At 44.6% G+C, this 21324-nt stretch overlaps 2 protein-coding genes across 3 annotated transcripts in view; both read right to left on the bottom strand.

The window, feature by feature from the left end:
* The window catches only part of chst11 (carbohydrate (chondroitin 4) sulfotransferase 11), a 57863-nt gene extending 56307 nt beyond the window's left edge, over positions 1 to 1556 (bottom strand). Inside the window, exon 1 of one of the 2 annotated variants that reach the window (XM_023812611.2) lies at positions 1311 to 1556. In XM_023812611.2, the coding sequence (XP_023668379.1) occupies positions 1311 to 1428 (118 nt within the window). In that variant the 5' untranslated portion in view covers positions 1429 to 1556. The remainder of the gene's footprint in view (positions 1 to 1310) is intronic. The other variant, XM_023812612.2, reaches the window with a different exon arrangement.
* Positions 1557 to 6299: 4743 nt separating this feature from the next.
* Positions 6300 to 20082, bottom strand: LOC111844276 (thioredoxin reductase 1, cytoplasmic). The gene is made up of 17 exons (XM_023812607.2): positions 19693 to 20082; positions 18657 to 18814; positions 17917 to 17977; positions 17321 to 17430; positions 16232 to 16354; positions 15439 to 15511; positions 15198 to 15317; positions 14385 to 14527; positions 12971 to 13086; positions 12335 to 12560; positions 12039 to 12131; positions 11189 to 11265; positions 10167 to 10323; positions 8950 to 9057; positions 8451 to 8546; positions 8012 to 8146; positions 6300 to 7172 (listed from the first exon to the last, which is right to left on the bottom strand). Exons 1-17 carry the CDS (start codon positions 19769 to 19771, stop codon positions 7107 to 7109), a joined length of 1941 nt encoding a protein of 646 aa, XP_023668375.2. The 5' UTR covers positions 19772 to 20082; the 3' UTR covers positions 6300 to 7106.
* Positions 20083 to 21324: the final 1242 nt, after the last annotated feature.

Genomic DNA, 21324 nt, shown 5'->3' with positions numbered 1-21324 from the left:
GCAAAGCAATGTGATTTTAAGGAAGCACTCGCATTCAATTATACTACTTCTTTGATTTTTTTTTCTAACGTATAAGTATATTTATACGACCTGAATTGTAACGTTACGTGTCAATAGGTGTTATTTAACACAAGTCATGTGCTTAGTCTTAGAACAACTGATTAAATGTGATCCTTTCCCTGAGGTGATACAAAACTTGAAATGAAAATAACTACAAATCTGAAGTTGAACGACAGAATATTTTACAGAAATGCTACTCTTTCTGTCTGAGATAAAATCTAGCTTACCTATGACAAAATGAACACGGCAACATCGACTTAACAAACGTTTTATCAAAATGAAAATATATTTTCAGCACAATCTAATCGGCCTTGCATAATACCAATGCAGAACATCACAAATGTCATCAGTTATTTTCGTAACTTCTTAAATAACGAAACACAGGAAACCGGTATTTCACACTGTTTTCCGGCTTTGAACAGCAACATTTAAATGTATCCAGAATTAAGGCGTATATTTATTTTTCTGGTGGTGTAACGAAATGTATTCTCATGTAAATATCTATCGACAGTTCTCATTAAGATAATGGTATTATTATTATTAACATACCATTAAAGATACAAATACAGATAATGACTTATAGCTCCATGCCCACGATGCTCATTAATAAACTAATTCGGTTTATTTTTCGACCTGAGGTGTCCGTTTTAAACCTGTGAAAAACCCCACGTTGTAAGCTTCTTGTAATTATTTGATTCTTTTTCTCAACACCATGAATACTTCTTTTGCCAGTTGCTATTGTCGGTCCTTATTGCAAGTCAATGTGTTAAAGCGTGATGGGCCATTTAGACGCAGACGGACTGTTCCGTGCAAAATAACTTCACAGGCGAAGCGAAGGAATCCTCCACAAGCAATGAATGGAAACAATGACCGTGGCAGCGAGGTATACATAAATACTGTTGTTGGATTTCGTGCTTTGATGAAGAGAAAATAACACATAACACATACAAAGTTGTATCTGATCGTGCAATGTGCTAACAGTGATATAATGATACATGCGAATCCACCACAGTTACCGATAATAATCGCCCGTCGAAAAGCGCTACAACACAAGTATAAGCTACCATGCGCTGTATAACTAGCCGGGTCTCTTAAACGACGGCGATTATTTAAACGATCGCACGCCTCTGAAAGGAGGCATTTAATCAGGGCATGTGAAAAATTCAACTCGTTGGCATTACAAACAGTCCCGTAAACATTAATAATCAATGGCCTTAGTATGTCACGAAAGGCTGAAAGACAAGTCCTACCTGGCTGGAACATACTTTGGAAATAAAAGATGACCAGAATAAAAGATCCCAAACAAGTGGCAAGTATCATCCGGCATATTCTGCTCATCCTCATCAATTCCACGAGGGTTTGTTTCATGGCCAGGGTTAGAAAACCGTTTAAAAAGAGGTGGATGTTTTGCGGAGACTGTCGTACATAGATGGTGCTGATGATAATACAAGAGGTGAAAGGCTCAATCAGCTCAATACTGTCTCTGGAGCGTACTATTCCTGTTCACACGCTCCGTAGAGGGGGAAGAAAAACTTCAACGCCCCCTCTCGGAACCACGGGAATGAGCACGCCCATGCTTAGGCTACAGCCGCGGAGAAGCGCTCCGGCGCGGGGCTTGCAGTACAATATACCGGGTCCGGCGGATCAAGCACTGCAAATGTAGATCAGTTACAACTTCTATTGGAATATGAAAATTCAGAGAAATATGTTAAAAGTTTAGTTTTCACCAAACTTGCTAGCGACACAAGTTACTGTGTTTTTGGCTACCAGTTTTCTTATATATATATATATATATATATATATATATTTCGTATTCTGTGCACATATCGTGAAACAGCTGTTATTAGTAATCTTTACACAAAGCCTTGCTTGTCACAAGAAATTAATTGCTCGACATAACATTGCCACGTTAAAATGATTTTATTGCTGTCTGGAATATTTCCTAATGCTATACAAACCGCGTGTTCCATTTAGTACCTTTAAGGTATGTAAAATAATTATAAATTACATTCATTTACATTTACTGATTTCTTTTTACTGAGTACAGCTTTTTTCTGCGGCACACATACATTATTTGTGCAACGGTTAAAATATGTGTTTTTCCTCAGCCATGAGATGAATATGCTAAGCATGTTATATTACATAAATTGCAATTATTCTGATTTTGACTGCTATGGACGAACATACAGCTACTCGTATTGCACAAATTCTGGCATGCCTGCACACTTCACCTGATTGCAGACAATAAACTCGGAGACTGGACATGAGCTTGCTTTGTACTGGAAAGCTGTTTATTGTATATAGACGCAGAAGAGGAAGACCGTAAAAAGGGCTTGGCAGCCAAGATGCGTTTGTGTTAGTGCTTTTGTGCCCTTGAGTCCATGGTGTAAATAACCTGGAATGAGGCAGCTACATCTCCAGGTTGCCGGCCAAGTATCTCCTGCTTTCCCATCTTCCGAGAGACAACGTGACCTAGACTAGCGCAGTTTTGGCAAAGGCGCGTGCCATGCGGTCGATAATGTTATGCGCAAATAATATTAATTGCGAGAATAAACACAGAGCTTGATGCTTTTAGGTATGGCACGGGCTTCTCGGGCATTTAGTTTTATTTTATAAAGCAGCGGTTTGTTTGCCGCACGAGAATGATCCCCGACGCTGAAGGTTAATTGAATTTTAGTTTATTCTGATTTGAAGGGAGCTAATTGTTCTCTTTGCTGCAGCAAAGTGTCTATTCTAAAAATAACCAACAATGTTTAAGTGACGCGTCAAGATGCAAATAAGGAAAAAAAACTATTCTTCGGGAAATTAATGTTTCCTGGAAACGGAGTGGAAATAGCTTTCAAAGAGTACGAACGTCTAGTCTGTGACTAACCCTGCCGCTTAATTAGGAATATGAAATAGCATAATTAGGAAAATGTCCATCAATTAGCTTTTCGCAATCGCAATATCCACGTTTTGGATCTTATAGCGACATCTGTCGGAAAAAAAGTTCAGCACACTTTATTTGATGGAAGGTGGGCAATTCTACTTCAGGGATACTGTGCCGGAGCCAAACCATCTTCGTGGAAATCCGCCTACACGTATTATGCAACTGGCGAATCCTTACAGGGATACAATGAGATTTTGAGTGCAATACCACTATTTGCCGTGATTTATTGACCCATTGTTTTTTTTTTTACCGGTACGCCGGTTTCCTTCCGCAGCTCAAAGACTTGCAGTCAGGTTAATGTCTTTCATTTGCGCATATGGTTTGATTTTGCGTGTGAAATTGCGCGTGTATGTGCCCTGCGGTGGACTGCCATCCCTCTCCGCAATCCAGACCAGGGTGCAAGTGTTTATAGGTCTAATTGGATGGATGGATGGATGGATGGATATACGTACGTTAAATTTACTAGGTTGTTGTAAAGTGATGGGGCAATCTCAAACGAAATTCAGCAATAGGCAAGATGTGTGATAAACTGTAGTATTTCAACTGTAGTAATTGCGCATGATTGAGTAATCGTGCTCTCGGCTTGATACCATGTTTTCACGTTCTTTATAGTCTAATAAAAACAGTGGACAACAATGTCCTTGCGTATATCAGCTACTCAAAATGGTTGAATTCTTTTCATTACACCAAAAGACATTCATTAAATTCGAAATAAAATTAAACCCTCTTTTCTTTAACTCTAATCAGCAAAAGCAAAAATGTAAATAAATTCAATTTGTCACAATAGCTGTCAAATTGAACTTCCTGCTCAATCACAGAAATACGTCGATGCTCGCGTATAACGGCGCAAACATAATAAAAGGAAGGATTTGAGTATTACACCACAATAACTTTCCACTTCCCAGTTTATTTGGATTGTATAGGATTTAACGATGATTCATCCATTTTGAAAAATGGATTTCACAGTTTCTGCCATCCTCACCTGGATAAGTGGATGTGAAAAATGAGTGCATGTCAGTTTTTAGCAACACTTTTCCCCGATGACGTGTTTTCTCTTGTCAAATACGGGGCTTTTTCAAATGGTGCATTAAAGCGCGTCGGGCTCAGCGAAGGAAGCCCGACTCGTCGCATCAAAGTACGAGTCTCCGGTGTAACGCGGTGCCTATTAGAAACGCGCTAAACGACGAGGCTCATTGAAGTGCTAATGGGTAATACGCGGGTCCTTCTCGTCTCGTATTTTAGAACTCGGTAATTATCACCATGAATTTTAATTACTGTAGCTGCGTTGCCCGGCCCACTCGGGTCGGGGATGTGGAGCAGGGGCGTTTGAGTATCTCTGCCAGAGCCAGGGAAGAGTGGAACGACAGAGAAGCCCTCCACCGGGCAAATAACACCATCAATCAGGATTACTCCTATTCAGGAAAGATGTTTCTGACATAAATAAAAAACTGAAGTATTGATAGTATGTCTGCAATGCAGATGAATGAAGTTAGTAATAAATTTTAACAACGTCAGTCTTGGATCACAGTGCAGATCATTGATAGCAGAATCCCCATCAGTGATGAAAATATATACAGCCTGTCTTGATCTCCCTTGTAACTGCCATTTTATTTGTTTTTCTTTTTAAATGAGACCCAGGCTGCCCTGGAAACCTCTAACTTTTTTTTGGGTCCCAGCCAATACCTCAATTTTATCAGCCAATCAGCAGGAGACCAGGCCCACCAATGACCAGGCAGCAGTCCTGTTTCTGACAGGCAGCAAACGTCCTTGGCTGACCTACCAGGGCCTGACACCATTAACCCGTGGCTCAGGCTGCTCGGGGCCCATTAGGACCCCATCGTTTATGGCCGTCTGTGGCATCTCGGGGTGGTGATGAACATGTCCCTCGTTTTCTCAGCCTCTCGCACACAAACAGATGCTGCCACATGCTGGCGCGTTGATTACTTTGTAAATATCCACACACGCTTTCTCCTACATTGTAGGGAGTAAAGTACAGGGCTAATATATAATCTTTGTCTGTGCAGATGCTTAAGGATTACTACACTACACTTGAATTCATTTTCTTCTGGAGAATATGAACAATGTAGATACAGATTCAGTCCTGGATGAGAAAGACTAACTCTGCATGCCAGTAAAGGGGTGTGTGAGGCCAGTATGGGGCTCGGCCACCGTGCCTATGATTGGAAGGTTGCTGGTTCAAATCCCAGGATAGGTACAGTGATTTCACCGCTGTGTCTCTAAGCAAAACACATACTCCCTGATCACTCCAGGGAGTATCTAACTCTGCTTCCTCTCAAGAATATGTCACTAGCTTCTCGTAAATAAATAAAATTTAAGGTGATTGAATGCCCAGGTTTTGTAGCTAGGTCAGGGTTATGCCACAGTCCTCCACTCACAGGTCTAGGTGCTGATACTGTGCAGGTTTTACAGCTCAGAGCAGAGAAGAAGTGATATATTACTTTAATTAGGTAAATGACAGCATGCATCAGTGTTCTGGAAGAGTGCTACACAGTTCAGCTTTCCAGAGTAAAGCGGAGCGCCGTGCACCACAGGGGTTGAAAGCAGTCAAATTCAGCCTGTGAAGATCAAGGGGATAAAAGAGAGAACAAAGATACAATGCAGTAGATAAAACGCAGTGAATCTGACAGAAGGCCGCAGGTGCGAGACAGACCCCGAGGCTGAGCATTACGATGGGACAGCTTGGTCCTGTCCCGTATCCGTGGTAACGTTCAGCATATGCTCAGGAATGGACCCAGCCAACAGGGCCACTGCAGGGCAGATTCTGGTCCTACATGCCGAATGATTACAAACAATGGAAATGAGTCAGGCGCGTTGGTGCATGAGATAATGGTTTCCAGGTCCCCCCCCCCCCCCTCACAAAACCCCCAAGATTTCATCCAGGGAATCTGCTCTGAGTCATCTGCACCTCGGGTCTAAGGACGGCATGATGAAGGGTGATCATCTGCGATCTGAATGTCTCCAGTCTCCAAGAGGCCACACTGTTGTTGGATGTTGAAGGTGCGTTTGGGGGGAGGGGGGGGGGGCGATCACAAATGCTGCTGTGGTTCTGACCCCATCCGAGTCCAGCCTGGCAACTCCATCGCTGCTTCACGGGCGAATGTACCTGCGACGTCAGCACGGCTCCGCATTTCAGGTGCCGCGTCAGATCAGGAGAGAAAAACGAGGCCATCTGGAGTGTAATTATCTCGGTGGCGCATTTGGGAGGGTCATGTTTTAAGGGGCACGTGGGTAGGGGCCGTGTATTTGAAGTTTAAGTGCTTCTGGTTAACTCAAAGTGCGAGGAAACACACATCTGGGGTTTCGCATAAAGCCCGCAGTCTTGCCAAGAAAGGGAACATTCATTTGCATATCTTTCAAAGCACATCTGAGTCCTTCAATCCCATAGAAGCAGTTCTCCTCTTTAGTTTGTTTTCAGCAAAAATAGAAAGAATTTTCATTTCTAATCTTGGAGCATTTTATTTTTGAAGAATATGTACATCGCTGTCATGCCTTTTAAAAACTTCTCTAGACTTGATTTACTTTAACATGCAAATTGAGGTGTAAATAAAACATTCGCTGTTATTTTCCATAATGGCTGAAAATCTGTTTGCTGGATCAGCTATTAAATGACATCTCACCTTCAAGCTGAATTCAAGCACTGAACCGAACTAAATTCAACATATCTGAAATTAAATCTGTGCGGAGAGTCAAATAGCCTATTAAGACAACTCTAACAGGTAAATTAGGTCTGCATTGTCAGACTGAGTACCCAGATCTGTGCTAAGACTAGTATCTGCTTGAGAAACACATTCTTCCCCATAACATAATGAATACAAACAAAATGACAAAACAAAACTAAAACAGAAAACAAAGCAGTGTAGCATTGGTGTAGCAGTGCATCAGTCCCCGCCCACCTGTCAATCAGGCTGCAGGCTGAGACGTCATTGGCTGGCCGCGAGCCAGACTGCTGCCCATTACTCCACATATCATGCCGAGGACAAAAACGACACCTCGTTCTCTCCCCTGCTGCGGCACCCGTTTCCATGGCGACCTGTCCCACCTTGCCGGCGGTCGTTTCGCCGGATCACGGCGTGAGCTCGCTGCAGGGCGGCTAGCCTCAGCACCCCCCTCGGACGGCCGCGGTGCCGTCAGCGCGCTGGGTTATCGTCAGATCGGTTAGCACCTTGGAGAGCACATGGAGACACACACAGACGCGGGGGTGGGGGAGCGCATCAGCGGCGAAACAGACATCCGGAACTTTCTCAGCATGTACACAGTGCACATTTGAGAAACTTCAAGGCTTTACGAAGCTCCAATCCGTTCTTCCAGATTTGTTACCATTTTTTGAGCCTGAACATATTTTTTCGGCAAACTACAAACGGGCTTGGCATCAGAAAACCTCATCTGCAGATGGTAGGAATACATTATCATGGTAATGGAGGTGCAGAGCCTCCTGCAGGTGTGAATAATGGCTGGACGGGGCGGGGCAGGTGTGTCACGGAAGCGGGGGGTGGGGGCTACAGGCGCAAATGTGAACAATGAGATACCCACAATGCATGATTCGCTGGATGGACAGGTGAGGAAAACCTGTTCTGACTAGGTCTGATGGATCATACTGGGAGAGGGACATGCAGAACGAGCGATCATACTGGGAGAGGGACATGCAGAACGAGCGATCATACTGGGAGAGGGACATGCAGAACGAGCGATCATAATGGGAGAGGGACATGCAGAACGAGCGATTATAATGGGAGAGGGACATGCAGAACGAGCGATCATACTGGGGGAGGGACATGCAGAACGAGCGATCATAATGGGAGAGGGACATGCAGAACGAGCGATCATACTGGGGGAGGGACATGCAGAACGAGCGATCATAATGGGAGAGGGACATGCAGAACGAGCGATCATAATGGGAGAGGGACATGCAGAACGAGCGATCATACTGGGGGAGGGACACATAGAATAGATGAGCTGGAGCATTTCCACAGGAGGAGCAGAGCCCCTGAGCCGCCTACAGACCTCAGCACACACTGGGTGGATCCCGATGGTGGCGTCTAGTTGCCCCTTGGTCAGACCACACTTGAGGGCCACAGCGAAGCCCTGGATGATCTCCCCTGCATTGGGGCCCAGGACATGAATGCCTACGACCCGCTCCTGTGGACAAGGGAGCACCCTGGTCATAAGCAGGTTAGAGTCACACTGGGACATACCGAACACCCCCTGCTGTCCTTCTGATAATAACTCCCAGTTAAATTATAATGTGTGTGACACTCCCATAATAGCCACATTTTTCATCCCCCCCCCCCCCAATCTGATATGAAACCGCCTCGGCTGAATGTCAAACATCAATTTTAAGTCTATGAAGTGAAGATGAGATCAGAAATCCTCCAGAATGTCAGCTTCCACCTGAACGGGAGGGAGTCATTTTCACCAGCCCCACGGAGAGACGTCCACTTACATTGTCAGGCGTGTGGCAGATGACTTTCGCATAGCAGCTGTGCTTCTCTCTGCCGGGCAGTGCCCACTCCAGTGGGCAGTAGGAGGTATGGTACACCTATGGGAGGCAAGATGGTTAACCCCAACCACCCGCTGTCCACTAGGAAGTTTGTCTTAAATTATAAGCTAATATTTCCCCCAGATAGTGTATAGAGTTACAACAGTGATCCAGTAGTTCATTCTGCAGAATTAAATTATCGATAAAAGGGGGAATTTAAATCAGGAAGTTGAGGGACAGATTTTTTTTTAATCATATCGGCTCTGGAAAAAGGATATTTGGCTTATTTCTAAACTCCGTTTTTAGTTGTCTTTGCAAACTCCTGACTGAAATGTCTGACTACGAAATATGGACCCAATACCTCAGAGATATGATGTAATACATAACCAATGATAGGTAGTAAAGTGAGAGATAAAACAGCGCTGCAGCGTTGTGTTTGCATCGTCATGACAGCGCAGGGCACCTCGACGTCGTCCTGTCCGTACTTCTTGTTGGCGGCCCCCTCTGACAGGCCGCAGGCCCCGTATTCCAACGGGGTGAAGACCACGGTGGGCACGTTTGCGTAGTCACACTGCCGCACACACACAGACATGACAAATTCTTAGCTGCTTAGACAAGGTTACAAACAGAGCTAATTTGCTCAGCACGGTTAATTAGGAGACAGATTAGTTCTAAAACATTCCACGCACTGCGACTGAACCCAAGTAAACAAACTCCGGCCTTCCGTCCTGAGAGGCTGCAAGTTATTTTATCTGTAAGCTGATTTCCTACAGGGAGGCAGTTTAAAAGATAACCACAGGGAAACTGGAAGAACAGGCATCTGTCTGTGCCATAGCTGATTATATCCTTCATCTGTTTGAACAGTCTGCTAGCTGACCTGACCTTACCCCCCGCAGGACTCTGGACTCCCACGTGCCATCTGGGGATTCCATCCATCCACCGACCACAGCACGAAGAGCCCAATCATTGGCTTCTTATCAATTAAAGTTTCTCTCCCTTTAATCTTCCACATCCAATCACCGCGCTGCTCTAATGTGTGTCGGAACCAGGGGCGCCCAAGACTGTGCCTGAGCGTGCGTGAGTAATTGTGTTTTCCTAACAGCATCAGGGTAAATTTTAAGAAAATAACCTTCAAAAATAGCAATACTGGAAATCAGAGGCTTCCCAAGGAAGGAAAGACATCTTCCAAAAAAATTCAATGGTGCTGCAGTGAAAGTGAAGGTGTGTGTGTGGATTATGTTTATTTTACATTGTGGGGACCAAATGTTCCCCACAATGTAATAAAAACCTATTATTTTGATGTCGTGGGGGCCATTTTTCAGGTCCCCACAAAAATCTGTGAATGCAATCAAAAAAACTAAAAATGCCAAAAGTCTGGTATTTTGTTTGGTTAATTATGATTAAGGTTCAGGTTGAGTAGGGGTTAAGGTCATCATGTTGGGATTAGAATTCTCCCCATAGAAAATTTTAAATAAAAAAAAAATTATAAAAAAAAAAAAATCATTGACTGCAATCAAAAAACTAAAATAGTCTTGCATTTTGTTTAGTTACTTATGGTTAAGGTTAGGGCTGGTTAAGCGTTAGGGTTATGCCCACAGAAATGAATGGCGTGTCCCCACAAAGATATGAATGCATGGGATGTGTGTGCGTGGGTGCACGTATGTGCGTGTGTGTCCCTGCCTTGGTGCTCCGCCCCCCATAGAGCCTCCGTGCCAGCAGCCGGCCCGCCTGAATGGCCACCGGCGTCAGCTCCAGCCGGCCCTCCTGCACGTCCCCGATGGCGTATACGTGACCCACGCTGGTCCGCTCGTCCTCGTCCACCGGGATCTTGCCGGTCCTGTGGACGGGAAGAATCACCCACGGATGACATAGTGCTGCCATCCAGAATCGCACCCCACCCACCAATCAATTATGGTACAATGCAGTAGTACTGCACTATTAGGGTACAATGCTTCTACTATTACTGTATTATTACAATAGAACGCACTTAGTATTTATTAGAAAATGACAAATAAACCATCATTTCATTTAGTATTGCAGAATCACATTAGAATGCTTTTAGTATTACAGTAGTATAGTACAATGCATTTATTCTTACAGTATCACAGTAGAATGTGTTTAACATTATAGTACTGTATTATAGCATTATAGTATTATAGCACAATGCTTCACTATTACAGTATTGCAGTAGAATATTATTGCAGTATTACTGTATAAAGCATTCCATATTTCACTTTTATAGTAAAATGCATTTAGTATTACAGTATTAAAGTAGAAATCATTCTTTTCTTGCATTTTAAGCATCCTTCCTATGTCAGATGCTGTATATTGTGTGTAAGTGTTGGCGTTATGAACTTCTGATGAGCAGGAAAAATATCTACAGGGTCAGGGATGCATTTCCACAGACTAGCCAGCTGTAATGGAGCCTCTGAAGGGGGTCGATTACGTAAGCGACACGTGGATAATCCAGGGCAGTAACCGATTACCTAAGTGATGCATTCCATCGCAGTCCATCCCTTGCGGGTTTTGGTAAATGCACCGTTTCCCAGAAAGTGCTCCTGATGTAGGTCTATTGGACAAACACTGCATTTATGAGTCTAATGGTCCCTTCTCTCAGGACGCGCCCCCCCCCCCGCAGACCGCAGTGACCACCCGGGGCGTGCGCTCCCCTGAGCCGTGACGGACACAGCGGGGTGACTCACTGCTGATTGTACTTCACTCCGATGCGGTCGAGGCCGATGTTCCTGGTACAGGCGTCCCGTCCGATAGCCAGCAGCACCTGGGAAAACCACAAGGGATTCAGCAGCACTGCAGTCACTGGCTATCAGATCTATACAGTTGCTATATCTATACGACACCAGCTTCGAAAGCAGTGCAGTTTTAACAATTGTTCCTTTTCAGTATTATCTAGTATATGTTAAAAAAATTAACTTAACCTCTGCTGCATGCGTCCTCTGAGACAATCATAATAATATATAATAATAAAGATAATTCTCATCCTCGCTATTTAAATCACTCCTAGGCGAGTTTGTGAAAAATTTATGTTGTACTCCTTTTTTGCTTTATAAAAACCCCAATATTTATTACAACAAAATCACATCACGATATCTGAAAAATTTCCAATAGCGTGCTGCCCTAGTAAATATATATTTTTATTTTTTGTCATGTCATCCTGATCTTATTGTATCTGTTCTTCCGACCAGATTGTAATTAAACCTTGGATCTCTTCATTTGTGCACCCATCCAATATTATCCCTTTTTTTTACTTCATTTATCATTGTTTTCTGAGCTTGTAACTTTTTTTAATACAGAGGTTGAATTGTGTTTCAGAGGTGGGCTATTTGCACAACCAACTATTTCCATAACCAATCAAAAGAAAGTGTTTGCAAGTCCCGCCCCAAGATACCAAAGTACCAAAAAAGTACCCCAGCTGCTGGGAGACATTACCTGAAATATGTGAATTAGTGACCAATTTTACTGCCCCCCCATTCCTCATGCCCCATTAACTCACATCCCATTGGCTCCGGGCAAGGCATAAACCCTCGCACTCACGGTGTTGAACTCTCCTTCATATGTCTCCTTTCCATCATTCGAGACGGCCGTCACTCTTAGCTTCCCCGGACGGCCATCTTGGATCTGCTCGATCTAAGAGGCACAAGCAGGTGAGGCAGCGATCACACTCCATCTACCTCTATATCTGCTGCCTGCTGCAGGGAGAAAGGAGACTACGTGTTTTTCACGATTTGTATCATTTGTTCATTTCAACCACCTACTCCAAATAGCCTATCCTTCCCACGTCTATTTGCTCCAGCCAATCACCTTTCGCTCTGGTGATTTCCGCCACTGACCTTGGTGGGAACAAAAGGCCGCAGGAACTGGACTCCGTGGAGGACCATGTACTCCTCGATCTTCTGAGCCATCTTCTGGTCGAAGCCCCGCAGCAGCACGGAGCGCACCATGACAGTGACCTGCAGGCCCAGTCCGGCCAGGAACCCGGCGCACTCCAAGCCGACATAGGATGCCCCCACCACCAGTGTGTGCCCCGGGCAGTGGTGCAGTGAGAAAAGGTCATCACTGGTTCCCCCAGAGATGGTCGGGGGGAGATTAAACCACAACACCAGGATTCTACAGCTCAAAAAATAAAGTTCTACCCTGCAGACTGAGATTACCTTTCAGTAGAGTCCAGCTAATTTTAAAATATCCACGGTTATGAGTCATAGCAACGCCTGTTTCAGAATCTTAAGGAAGTTACATCATCCCCAACTAACTTCTTACGCTCAGGGCTATAGACATACCAACTTTTACTTAAACCTACCAGGACTCATTTATACAGCAGTGGAAAAGTCTGCAGCATCATATCAAGGCCGGAACACTCACTGCCTTAAGGCCGCAGCCAGAGACGTGCATGTGGATGCAAACTACGCTGCCGCACTCCTGCACATTGTAGCCGTAAGTCAAGCGGCCACAGGGGGGCGCCCACACACCTGGTGATGCAGAACTCACGGTCTCCGGGGACGCCTGGGTATCGAGGTCGTTCTCCAGTGGCGATAATAAACACGGAGGCTGAGTGGCAAGTCTCCTTCCCTTGTGCGTCTGTCGCCTGGCAGGTGAAATTATAGACTGACTTCACTCGAGTTCTCGGTAATTTCTGATTCGTCACACTCAATCCGGTTAAAACAGAAGCTGGTTTCATAATCCAGCTCCCGGCCCTGTAAATGAGAAGCTTTCAGGCTCTCTCCGTAAGTGTACGGTTTGCCTCACTTTCTGTTCTCTCTCTGTACACATTTTATCTATCCCAAAGTTATTTCAAGAGTGTTACTCTTAGGAAAAAAAAAACACATCCCTTTATTTGCCCACCTCTTGGGCAACAGAAAGTAACAGGGGTGCAACTGTACACAAAATTCACAATTCGGTACAAGCCTCGGTTATGGGTTCATGGTGCGGTACAGCAGGGAAAACTGAATTTCTTTTGAATTTATTTAGCCTGTTATTGAGACTGCAAATAACGCAATTCGGAACAGTTGGAAACGATAGACAATGTGCCTGACAGTGTGTCTGAATAACAAAACCGAAGAGACACTTATTTGCACGCTGCAAAAACGAATGTGGCAAATAAATTAATCAAAAATATGACACCATAACAAACACAATAAACTAAACCCGTCTTCTGTACTGCCGAGTACGGTCACGTATCTGCAGCGATAAATACCCCTATAGCTGTAATTATTATTGTTATTTGTTTTTAGCCCGGTCTGAATTTCCTGGCAAAGCGCCTTAGATGCCAGAGGGGGGGGTAATTAGCAGAGGCCCTTTCTGCCTTGCTCCCATCGTACATGTCGCCCCCCATGAGTTAGATGTTACATATCCAAGCTGAAAGACAACTCTGGCCTTATTGAACATTCTCTCTCCAGTATTAATATAATTCACTGCGTATTCCCGAACCTCCAATTATGTCCGTACCTTATCGTTTATAGTGAATCGTGCGTTAGTGAGGACAATTTGCTGCGCATGCATAGTGCCTGGACAGGACATACACCTAATGATGATTGTAGTTTGTAATTTTTATTTTTTTCTGTGAAACTGTACCCTAAGCAGTGTTAGTCTTATTTTAAATGATGAAATCTTATTAATCTAAATTTTTTTTTAAATCTTTCTTAAATTGCATTCTTTCACAATGTGTTACTGTGTTAATGTGTGTTACTGGACGTGTCACATTATACATCGCACCTCAAATGCCCCCCACCTGGGCAAATTCGGTCTCCCCCACTGTCAGTCTCTTTCCAAAGCCACTGATTGCGCATAATGAACCAATAATATAGTACCAAACAGCAGACGGCGATTCCGAGGCCCCCCGCAGCCCGTGTTCCTGCTGTCTGGTCTACACGCCTCTTTGGTCACCTTGACAACATGCGGGGTCACCAGCTCCCCGAACGCGTTCAGGTATGCCACCTTGCCGTCCCGCAGCTCTTGGCGGCAGCTGAAGTTCAGGGCCTTTATGCGCTTCTGGACGGCCGCAGTCATGCAGCTCCAGCAGTGTGACACTGCAGGGAGGGGGAGGCAATCATGCAGACCAATGCAGCAAATTATACACATACAATTACAGGAAACCTTTCCTGAGACAGACGTAAACGACAGATCGTAAGTATATTTTAGTGATATAGCTAACCCCCCCCATACATACACAGGTGATTTATTGTGCCCTCTGGGATTTTGAGTTTAGCTGGCACATTACTCAGTGACCAAACATCTCATTACATCATCACGTGCTTCACATGTGATGCACATGCTGACATCACTCTGTGGTGGTTTCCTGCATAAACAACACAAACTGAACCAAAATACAACAAGAATTTGATGGAAGATATAAAACAAATCACACCCCCACTTCCCGCAGCCCTACACCCCATTATCAAATAAATGAACCTGTTGTATTCTTTCTGAAATCATATTTATCTACTTCAACATGATATTTGCACGTTTCTAATTTATTTGTTATCAGGGAACAACTAACTCTTTTAATTAAGAGGAGCAAGACGTACAGTCAGTTTTAAGAGATTAATCTCTGCAATTACGCCTTCAATCTGCTCCCGATGCTACAGTTAATTGTTTGAATGGTGAATGAAAGCACACCTGTAAGCACCCCGTATCTGAGCCGTGGGACTAATTACTGGATCTAAGCCCAGGATGCAGATGGCGCCCCCTGCTGCTCACCCTGTTGTTCGAACTCCCAGCCAAACCTGCGGGAATCCTGCACCGCCTGGCCCAGCAGGGCAGCTTGATGCATTAGCTTTTTGGGAATGCAGCCCACGTTCACACAGGTGCCACCAAGTCCTGGGGGGGGGGGGGGGTACGTGGCATGAAATGCGCCGCTCAATGTCAACACGCCAGGTGGCTATTCGGCGATACCGGCGAGATGCAGAGGTTTCCAGTTTCCATGGCCGGTGGCACCCACCCCATGTGGTTCCTTTAGGAGAAGGGGTCACGAGGTCAAGGACGAGGACCTTCTTGGCAAAGCTGGCAGCTTCCTGTAAGAGGAGACCAAAATGGGACCGGCGATGAGCTGAGAGACTGTGACGTCCTCACATCCTCCTGCGTTTGGCTGCTCCCAGACAACATAAGAACAAGCTACTTTTATGTTATATTTTATCAGCACAAAAACTAAGCCTGAGGTATTAATATACAGTACTGTGCAATAATCGTAGGCAGTCACCGAAAATGTTCAAAGCTATTTCTCAGGGTAGAAAGTGTATATTTCTTCAGAACAAAAAATACAATTTAACATTAGAGCATATTCAAATTAAGTGTAACACGATAAACAACTAACACCGCTTCAGGTTCCAAAGCTCCCCCCAGGGGGCACCGCAGCCATTTCATGGATTCGTTAATTTGTTCATTTTGATTTTTTTTTTTTTTTAAATCATGAAGTATCGATTAGCCTTGCAAGGAGGTCAAGTCAGGAAATAATCAGCTGTGTTTAATGGTTGCTGCAAATGTTGGGGTGACTTTGGAAGAGCTGCTGATGTGGTTAAGCGAACACACTTTGACAGATGTAATAAAGACCAACACGAAGATCATTTTCCTTTGGCTGCCAAAGACTTTTGCATGTACCGTATACATTTAAGTAGAAGGCAGAGAGACAAACTGAAGAATCGTGTTTGGAAGATGCAGGCAGACTGAGACTGAGTGTATGGGAGAGCACTGCACTACTGAGACCCCGGGTGCGAGGGCGATGGGGGGGGGGGCACCTTGGCTGCAGCCAGGCCTCCAGATCCACCACCAATCACCACCAGGTCGTAGTCGTACCCGTCTTCAGAGAGACTTCCCAGCTCTGTCCTAAGGAGCCCCATCAGCGTCCCGTCCCTGTGCATCTGGGGGGGGGGAACCATAGTAATGCGACACACTGCTATTCCCTCACATTCCTGGGAATTCTGCTGCAATCTTTGGGATGGAAGTCAATCTTTTGGAATATGTTGAATATGGTGTCTGTATATGACGGGCCAGTCAGAGCACACTAGGTCACGCACACTAATTGTGATCCTTGGGGACACCTAGGTCTCGCCATCCTCCGACATCCCTGTGGGTTAGTCAACTGACAAATGTGACCCAGCATGGGGCCTGAAATCCTCTTCATCCTTTTAAAGCGTGCAGGGCTAATCCAGATCTCTGATCATGGTGGGGGGGGGGGGGGGGTTCCCACGTAGAGGGGCTTTGGGGAGAGCCTTTGAGCATCGTGAAGGCCACATGAAGCTCGCCACCCCAGTGCCATGGTAAGGGTAGTCTCGTCCTGGCAAGGATGCCCACTGACGGTCAGCAGGAGGATTTAGAAATTAGCTTCCCTTGATTTTTCAGTGTGGGTGTGAGTCAGGCCAGATCTGGAGAGCCGACAGACAGCATACGCTCCGTGTGTGTAAATGGAGGACCAGCTAAGATGAACTCCATCCAATAATGTCACACGGGGACGAAACAAACACTTGTATTTTTATCATTTTTCAGATATGGCAAATAGCTCCAAGCATACCACAACCCTGGCCAGGATAAGTAGTTTGAAGACAGAAGATAATGTAATTATCCATCAATCCATCAATCCATCCATCCTCCAACTGCTTATCATGGTCAGGGTCACTGGGGGGGGGGGGGGGGGGGATGGTAGGCTGGAATATACATGTCATTTTATAACTAATGCCCTGCTTACCCACACTTTCTGCATAAATTAAAATGGAAATCGACACTAAATACATCACACAGTCAAGTTAAAACCACTCGATTATTATACTGAAAAGGGAATGATACGAATATCAAAATAACGAAATGAAAAATGTAACCTTGTGAGTTACCTGGAATATTTTTTCTGCATCTCCGAAGTAGCTCTTGTTCACAAACACTGCGGGCAGTGATCTTTGCTGTGTGAGCTGCCACAGGGCATGCTGGACTTCCTGTTTGTCCCCTGAAATCACACAGACACTGACAGCATGTCCAGACCACTGGACTTCCTGTTTAGCCCCTGAAATCATGCAGATGTCCAGACTGATGGACTTTCTAGTTGTCCCTTGAACTCACACAGACACTGTCAGCAGACCACTGGACTTCCTGTCTGTCTCTTGGAATCACACATACCATAACTCTCTTACAGGCTGTCCACACTTCTAATAAAACACACTGTAAATGCTGCAGCAACTTTTTGAAATTTCTTTTAACTGCTGCCAGAAAGCCAGTTGGATTCACACTTACAATGTTTAGAATGAACATCTGTCCAAGTGAGAAGACAAGCCAGTAAAATCATTTTCAGCATAAATGTACATTTAATGAGCACACGGGGAAGTGAGACTGTTATTACACGCACGTCTTTCCTTTAAAGGGATGACGATGGCGGGCAGCACGGAACGCCGCAGAATTCATTACCCTTTTATCCTTTTTTACAAGTGCAGATTACCTCTTTGATCCAGCTGCACAGTGAAGTAGGAGGTACCAGCCAGTGTGAGAGCCTCGCTCACCTACATAAAAGGAAAGGCATCGTTGTGTCTCAGAGCACAGCTGGCATCGTGGGGTCTGCCCCCCACCTACCCCCACCCCCACCCCCAGACCCTCTGAGTACTGGAATGAAAAGGAGACAACATTTTGAAGTGAGCTAGTGTGGCTCAGAGCACAGATTACGTGGGAAGACACATCGACCGGGGAACATGAGAGTACCACTGGCCCAGAGGAGAGGCGTTACAAGCAAGATGCCATCTGCAATTAGACGAAAACATTATTTCCACACAAGGGTGGCCTGCCGGCTTAGCGGGTAACCCTGCCGTCGCACACCTCCAGGGCTCAAATTGGCACATAGGCATCTTTAAATTGCCCATAATTGCCAATATGTGTGTGAGCATGGCAGAGGAATGGCATCCTGTCCAGGACGTTCTCACGCCTTACGCTGAGTAATTCCCAGGATATGCTCCAGAATTGTTTACTGGATAAGTGGTTGTAAGATTTATTAACCTGTGGATGGATTTACGCACAGAATGTTTTGTAAAATTAATGGGAATATAGGAAGGGCCAGGGTTCAAATTTCATGAATTTTAATGGGAGGGAGGATGTTCCCTTGAAGGCTTTCGCTATCCAAGGTCCCTTGCAACACGTAAATATCTAGACATACTACTGCAGCCATTATTTCGAATTCTCCGTTTTTACCTGGGCATATCGTGAGCAGGTTGTCGCGGTGAAGATGACCACGCCGCCCTTGCAGAGATAGCCCTCCACAGCCTCTCTGCCACCTTTCAGCTGCGGCTGAGGTCCAGCCACAGCTTCTTCCGAAAGTCGCCGCGCCGAAGCCTTCGGACCCTCCGCACCTGCAACGATGCACGGGCAGGGGTAGCGAGGCCCGCTGCGCTGCAGTCGAGAGTCTGCCGCTAATTTATTAACGGATTAAGGGATTTCTTTTCTGAAAAATAGTGTGATTTTTGGCTTGGTAATTCTTCCCATTCTTTAAAAGCCTTTTAAAATTAAGCATCCATGGTAGTGATATTAGATGCGCGTCTGTAATGACTGACTGACAGCCCAATTTGAGAACATACCTAGGCGAGGTATTAGGTTATATTTACAGAGACTATATTAGTGTAAAGTCAACTGTTTCAATGCGGCGTCGCATTTTAGTTTTTATGGTATCTGGCTTAAGTATGTGACAAGTGATGCCAACTGCGTAAAAACACCTGTCATACGTCAAGGTACACCTTCCTCAACAAAATTTAACCCGAAGTAAGATTATCTGATTAAATGTTTACCAGCTAGCTCACATACAGCAGCATATATATTTTCGTTAGAGTGTTCTCTAACAATGCTGCATTTGTATTAAGGCTTTCCATCTAAGAATTATAAATGACGGTTATTAAGCAATGTAATTAAAACTTTGCTTAGGCTACATGTTATATCTTCTTACAGATAGGCTATATTATAATATGTAATACATTTTACATATCGAATACTATACTAACATGGGCCTAAAAGTTACTTTATAAACTTTCTAATGCATACAGTACATTACAAAGACAAACATTTAGAAAACGAATATTCTGAAACTTTAAAGCATACATTTGTATAATTCCGGAAATTTTGCAAGTAACAAGCATTTCATGCACGACTATGCACAAATTAAATCGTATCAAGCTCCCATTTAAAAGTTAACCCGCCCCACTGTCAATTCTACATTTCAGGTAACCTGATCACCCACCTAGTGCGGAGTTCTGCACGCTTTTGATTCGGCTCTGGTCCACAAATACCGCAATGCCCTTGCGAACCGAATTTCCCATTCCGCAGCTATTTTTGGCACATGTTCTGGCACAAATCGTTTCAATTTACAATATTAAAAATCCTTCACAACTCAGTTTGGGACTTTTGACGAAGTCCGTTACAAAATAGAAAAATAATCAATGTAGGTAAGGTTAGATTTACGTCAAAGTACTCGTATCCACAAATGATATGCTTGCAAGTGGAAAATTTCAGCTGTAAGCGTTGGTACAACCTTTCTTTTATCCATACAGGTACCAAGCCGTTGTCTGAATAGGTTATTCAACCTTAATATCTACCCCATTTCATGCACATCGCCGACTGATCCAGAATCAGTACGTATACCAGTGTACCGTAATTGCAACCACTACATAATGAGCGAAAAAGGGACAAGTCCTCCTTCACCGAGGTGAATTGGCGACATCTAGTGGTAGACTCAGATAGCCATTTGACTGGCGCATACCTTAACTACAATATACAGTATACAGCGCACAAATTATTTCTGGCATATTCAACTCCTTTTGTAATTTTATATAGTTTTGAGGATTTTTTAAAAGGCTGTAAGAATAATCTCCCAAGGAACAGCCTCAAGTAACACTGTCATATTCCACATAAAGGGTGATAGGAATCTACATATGTTTATGAATCAAATCAAATTGACCTCCAGACAAAAGGAAGCGATTAACTTTGACTACCTAGTAAAAACAGTGCACATCAAGGTTTGGGATATATTAAATGACAAGCTAACATTCAGTACTCATATTCAACATGCTGAATGCAGAAGGAATGGGCAGGGGGTAAAGCTCTGAGTGACCTTGGCAAGAACCAAATCATCATGGCCAGATGACTGGGTCAGAGCATCACTGAGATGGCATGGCTTGTGGGGGGCTCACGGTCAGCCATGGTGGGTACCTACCGTGAGTGGTCCGAGGTGGGCCACAAACTACTGCCTGGGTGTTGAGTGGTCAGGACTCATCAATGCAGGATGTTCTGTGTTACAAACCAACAGAAGGGCTACTGTGACACAAATAGCAGATAGTTTTGATGATTAGAGGAGTAATGTGTTGCGACATACAAGGCATCGAGCCCTGTTGCGTATGGGGCTACATAGCCACAGGTCAGTCAGTGTGCCCATGCTGGCCTGTTTGCCGTCGATAGCACCTACAATGGACAAGGTTGGAACTAGACCTTGGAGCAATGGAAGACGGTCTCCTGATCTGATGAATCCTGTTTTCTGTTGCATCATGTGGACAACCAGGCAGGGGAGTTTCTAGCTATTGAAAAGATTAGGAGTTAAGTCAGATTTACCTGGTGCTTGACATTCTGTTTTTTCTGAAGGAAGATTGGCACTTGGGCTAAAATACTCAGGTGATGGGCCCTAAGGACGCCCATACATGTGCTGAGCACCTATCGGATACATTGGACCAACAAGTTCAATCCACGGCCACTTAGGTCTATATAGCAGGGCCCCATGCACAGTGCTTCACATGGGGGGCGGCGGGGGGGGGACATCGGTGTATATCAGTCAGTGATCAAATAAGTTTACATGGCAGCAAGTAGCATGAAGGTCAATTAC

Source organism: Paramormyrops kingsleyae, chromosome 3 (genome assembly GCF_048594095.1).
Source record: "Paramormyrops kingsleyae isolate MSU_618 chromosome 3, PKINGS_0.4, whole genome shotgun sequence".
NCBI classification, from domain to species: Eukaryota; Metazoa; Chordata; class Actinopteri; order Osteoglossiformes; family Mormyridae; genus Paramormyrops; species Paramormyrops kingsleyae.
Note: the sequence above shows the minus strand (reverse complement) of the source record. Positions and strands in the feature narration are given on the sequence as shown.

Excerpts from the sequence above, each read along its gene's own strand:
- LOC111844276 (XM_023812607.2), bottom strand. The coding sequence starts at position 19,771 with ATGGGAAATTCGGTTCGCAAGGGCATTGCGGTATTTGTGGACCAGAGC. Across the intron at positions 11,266-12,038 it reads ATGAAGGAGAGTTCAACACC|GTGCTGCTGGCTATCGGACG; the intron begins GTGAGTGCGAGG and ends TGGTTTTCCCAG. Across the intron at positions 8,147-8,450 it reads TCTGCCACACGCCTGACAAT|GAGCGGGTCGTAGGCATTCA; the intron begins GTAAGTGGACGT and ends CCTTGTCCACAG.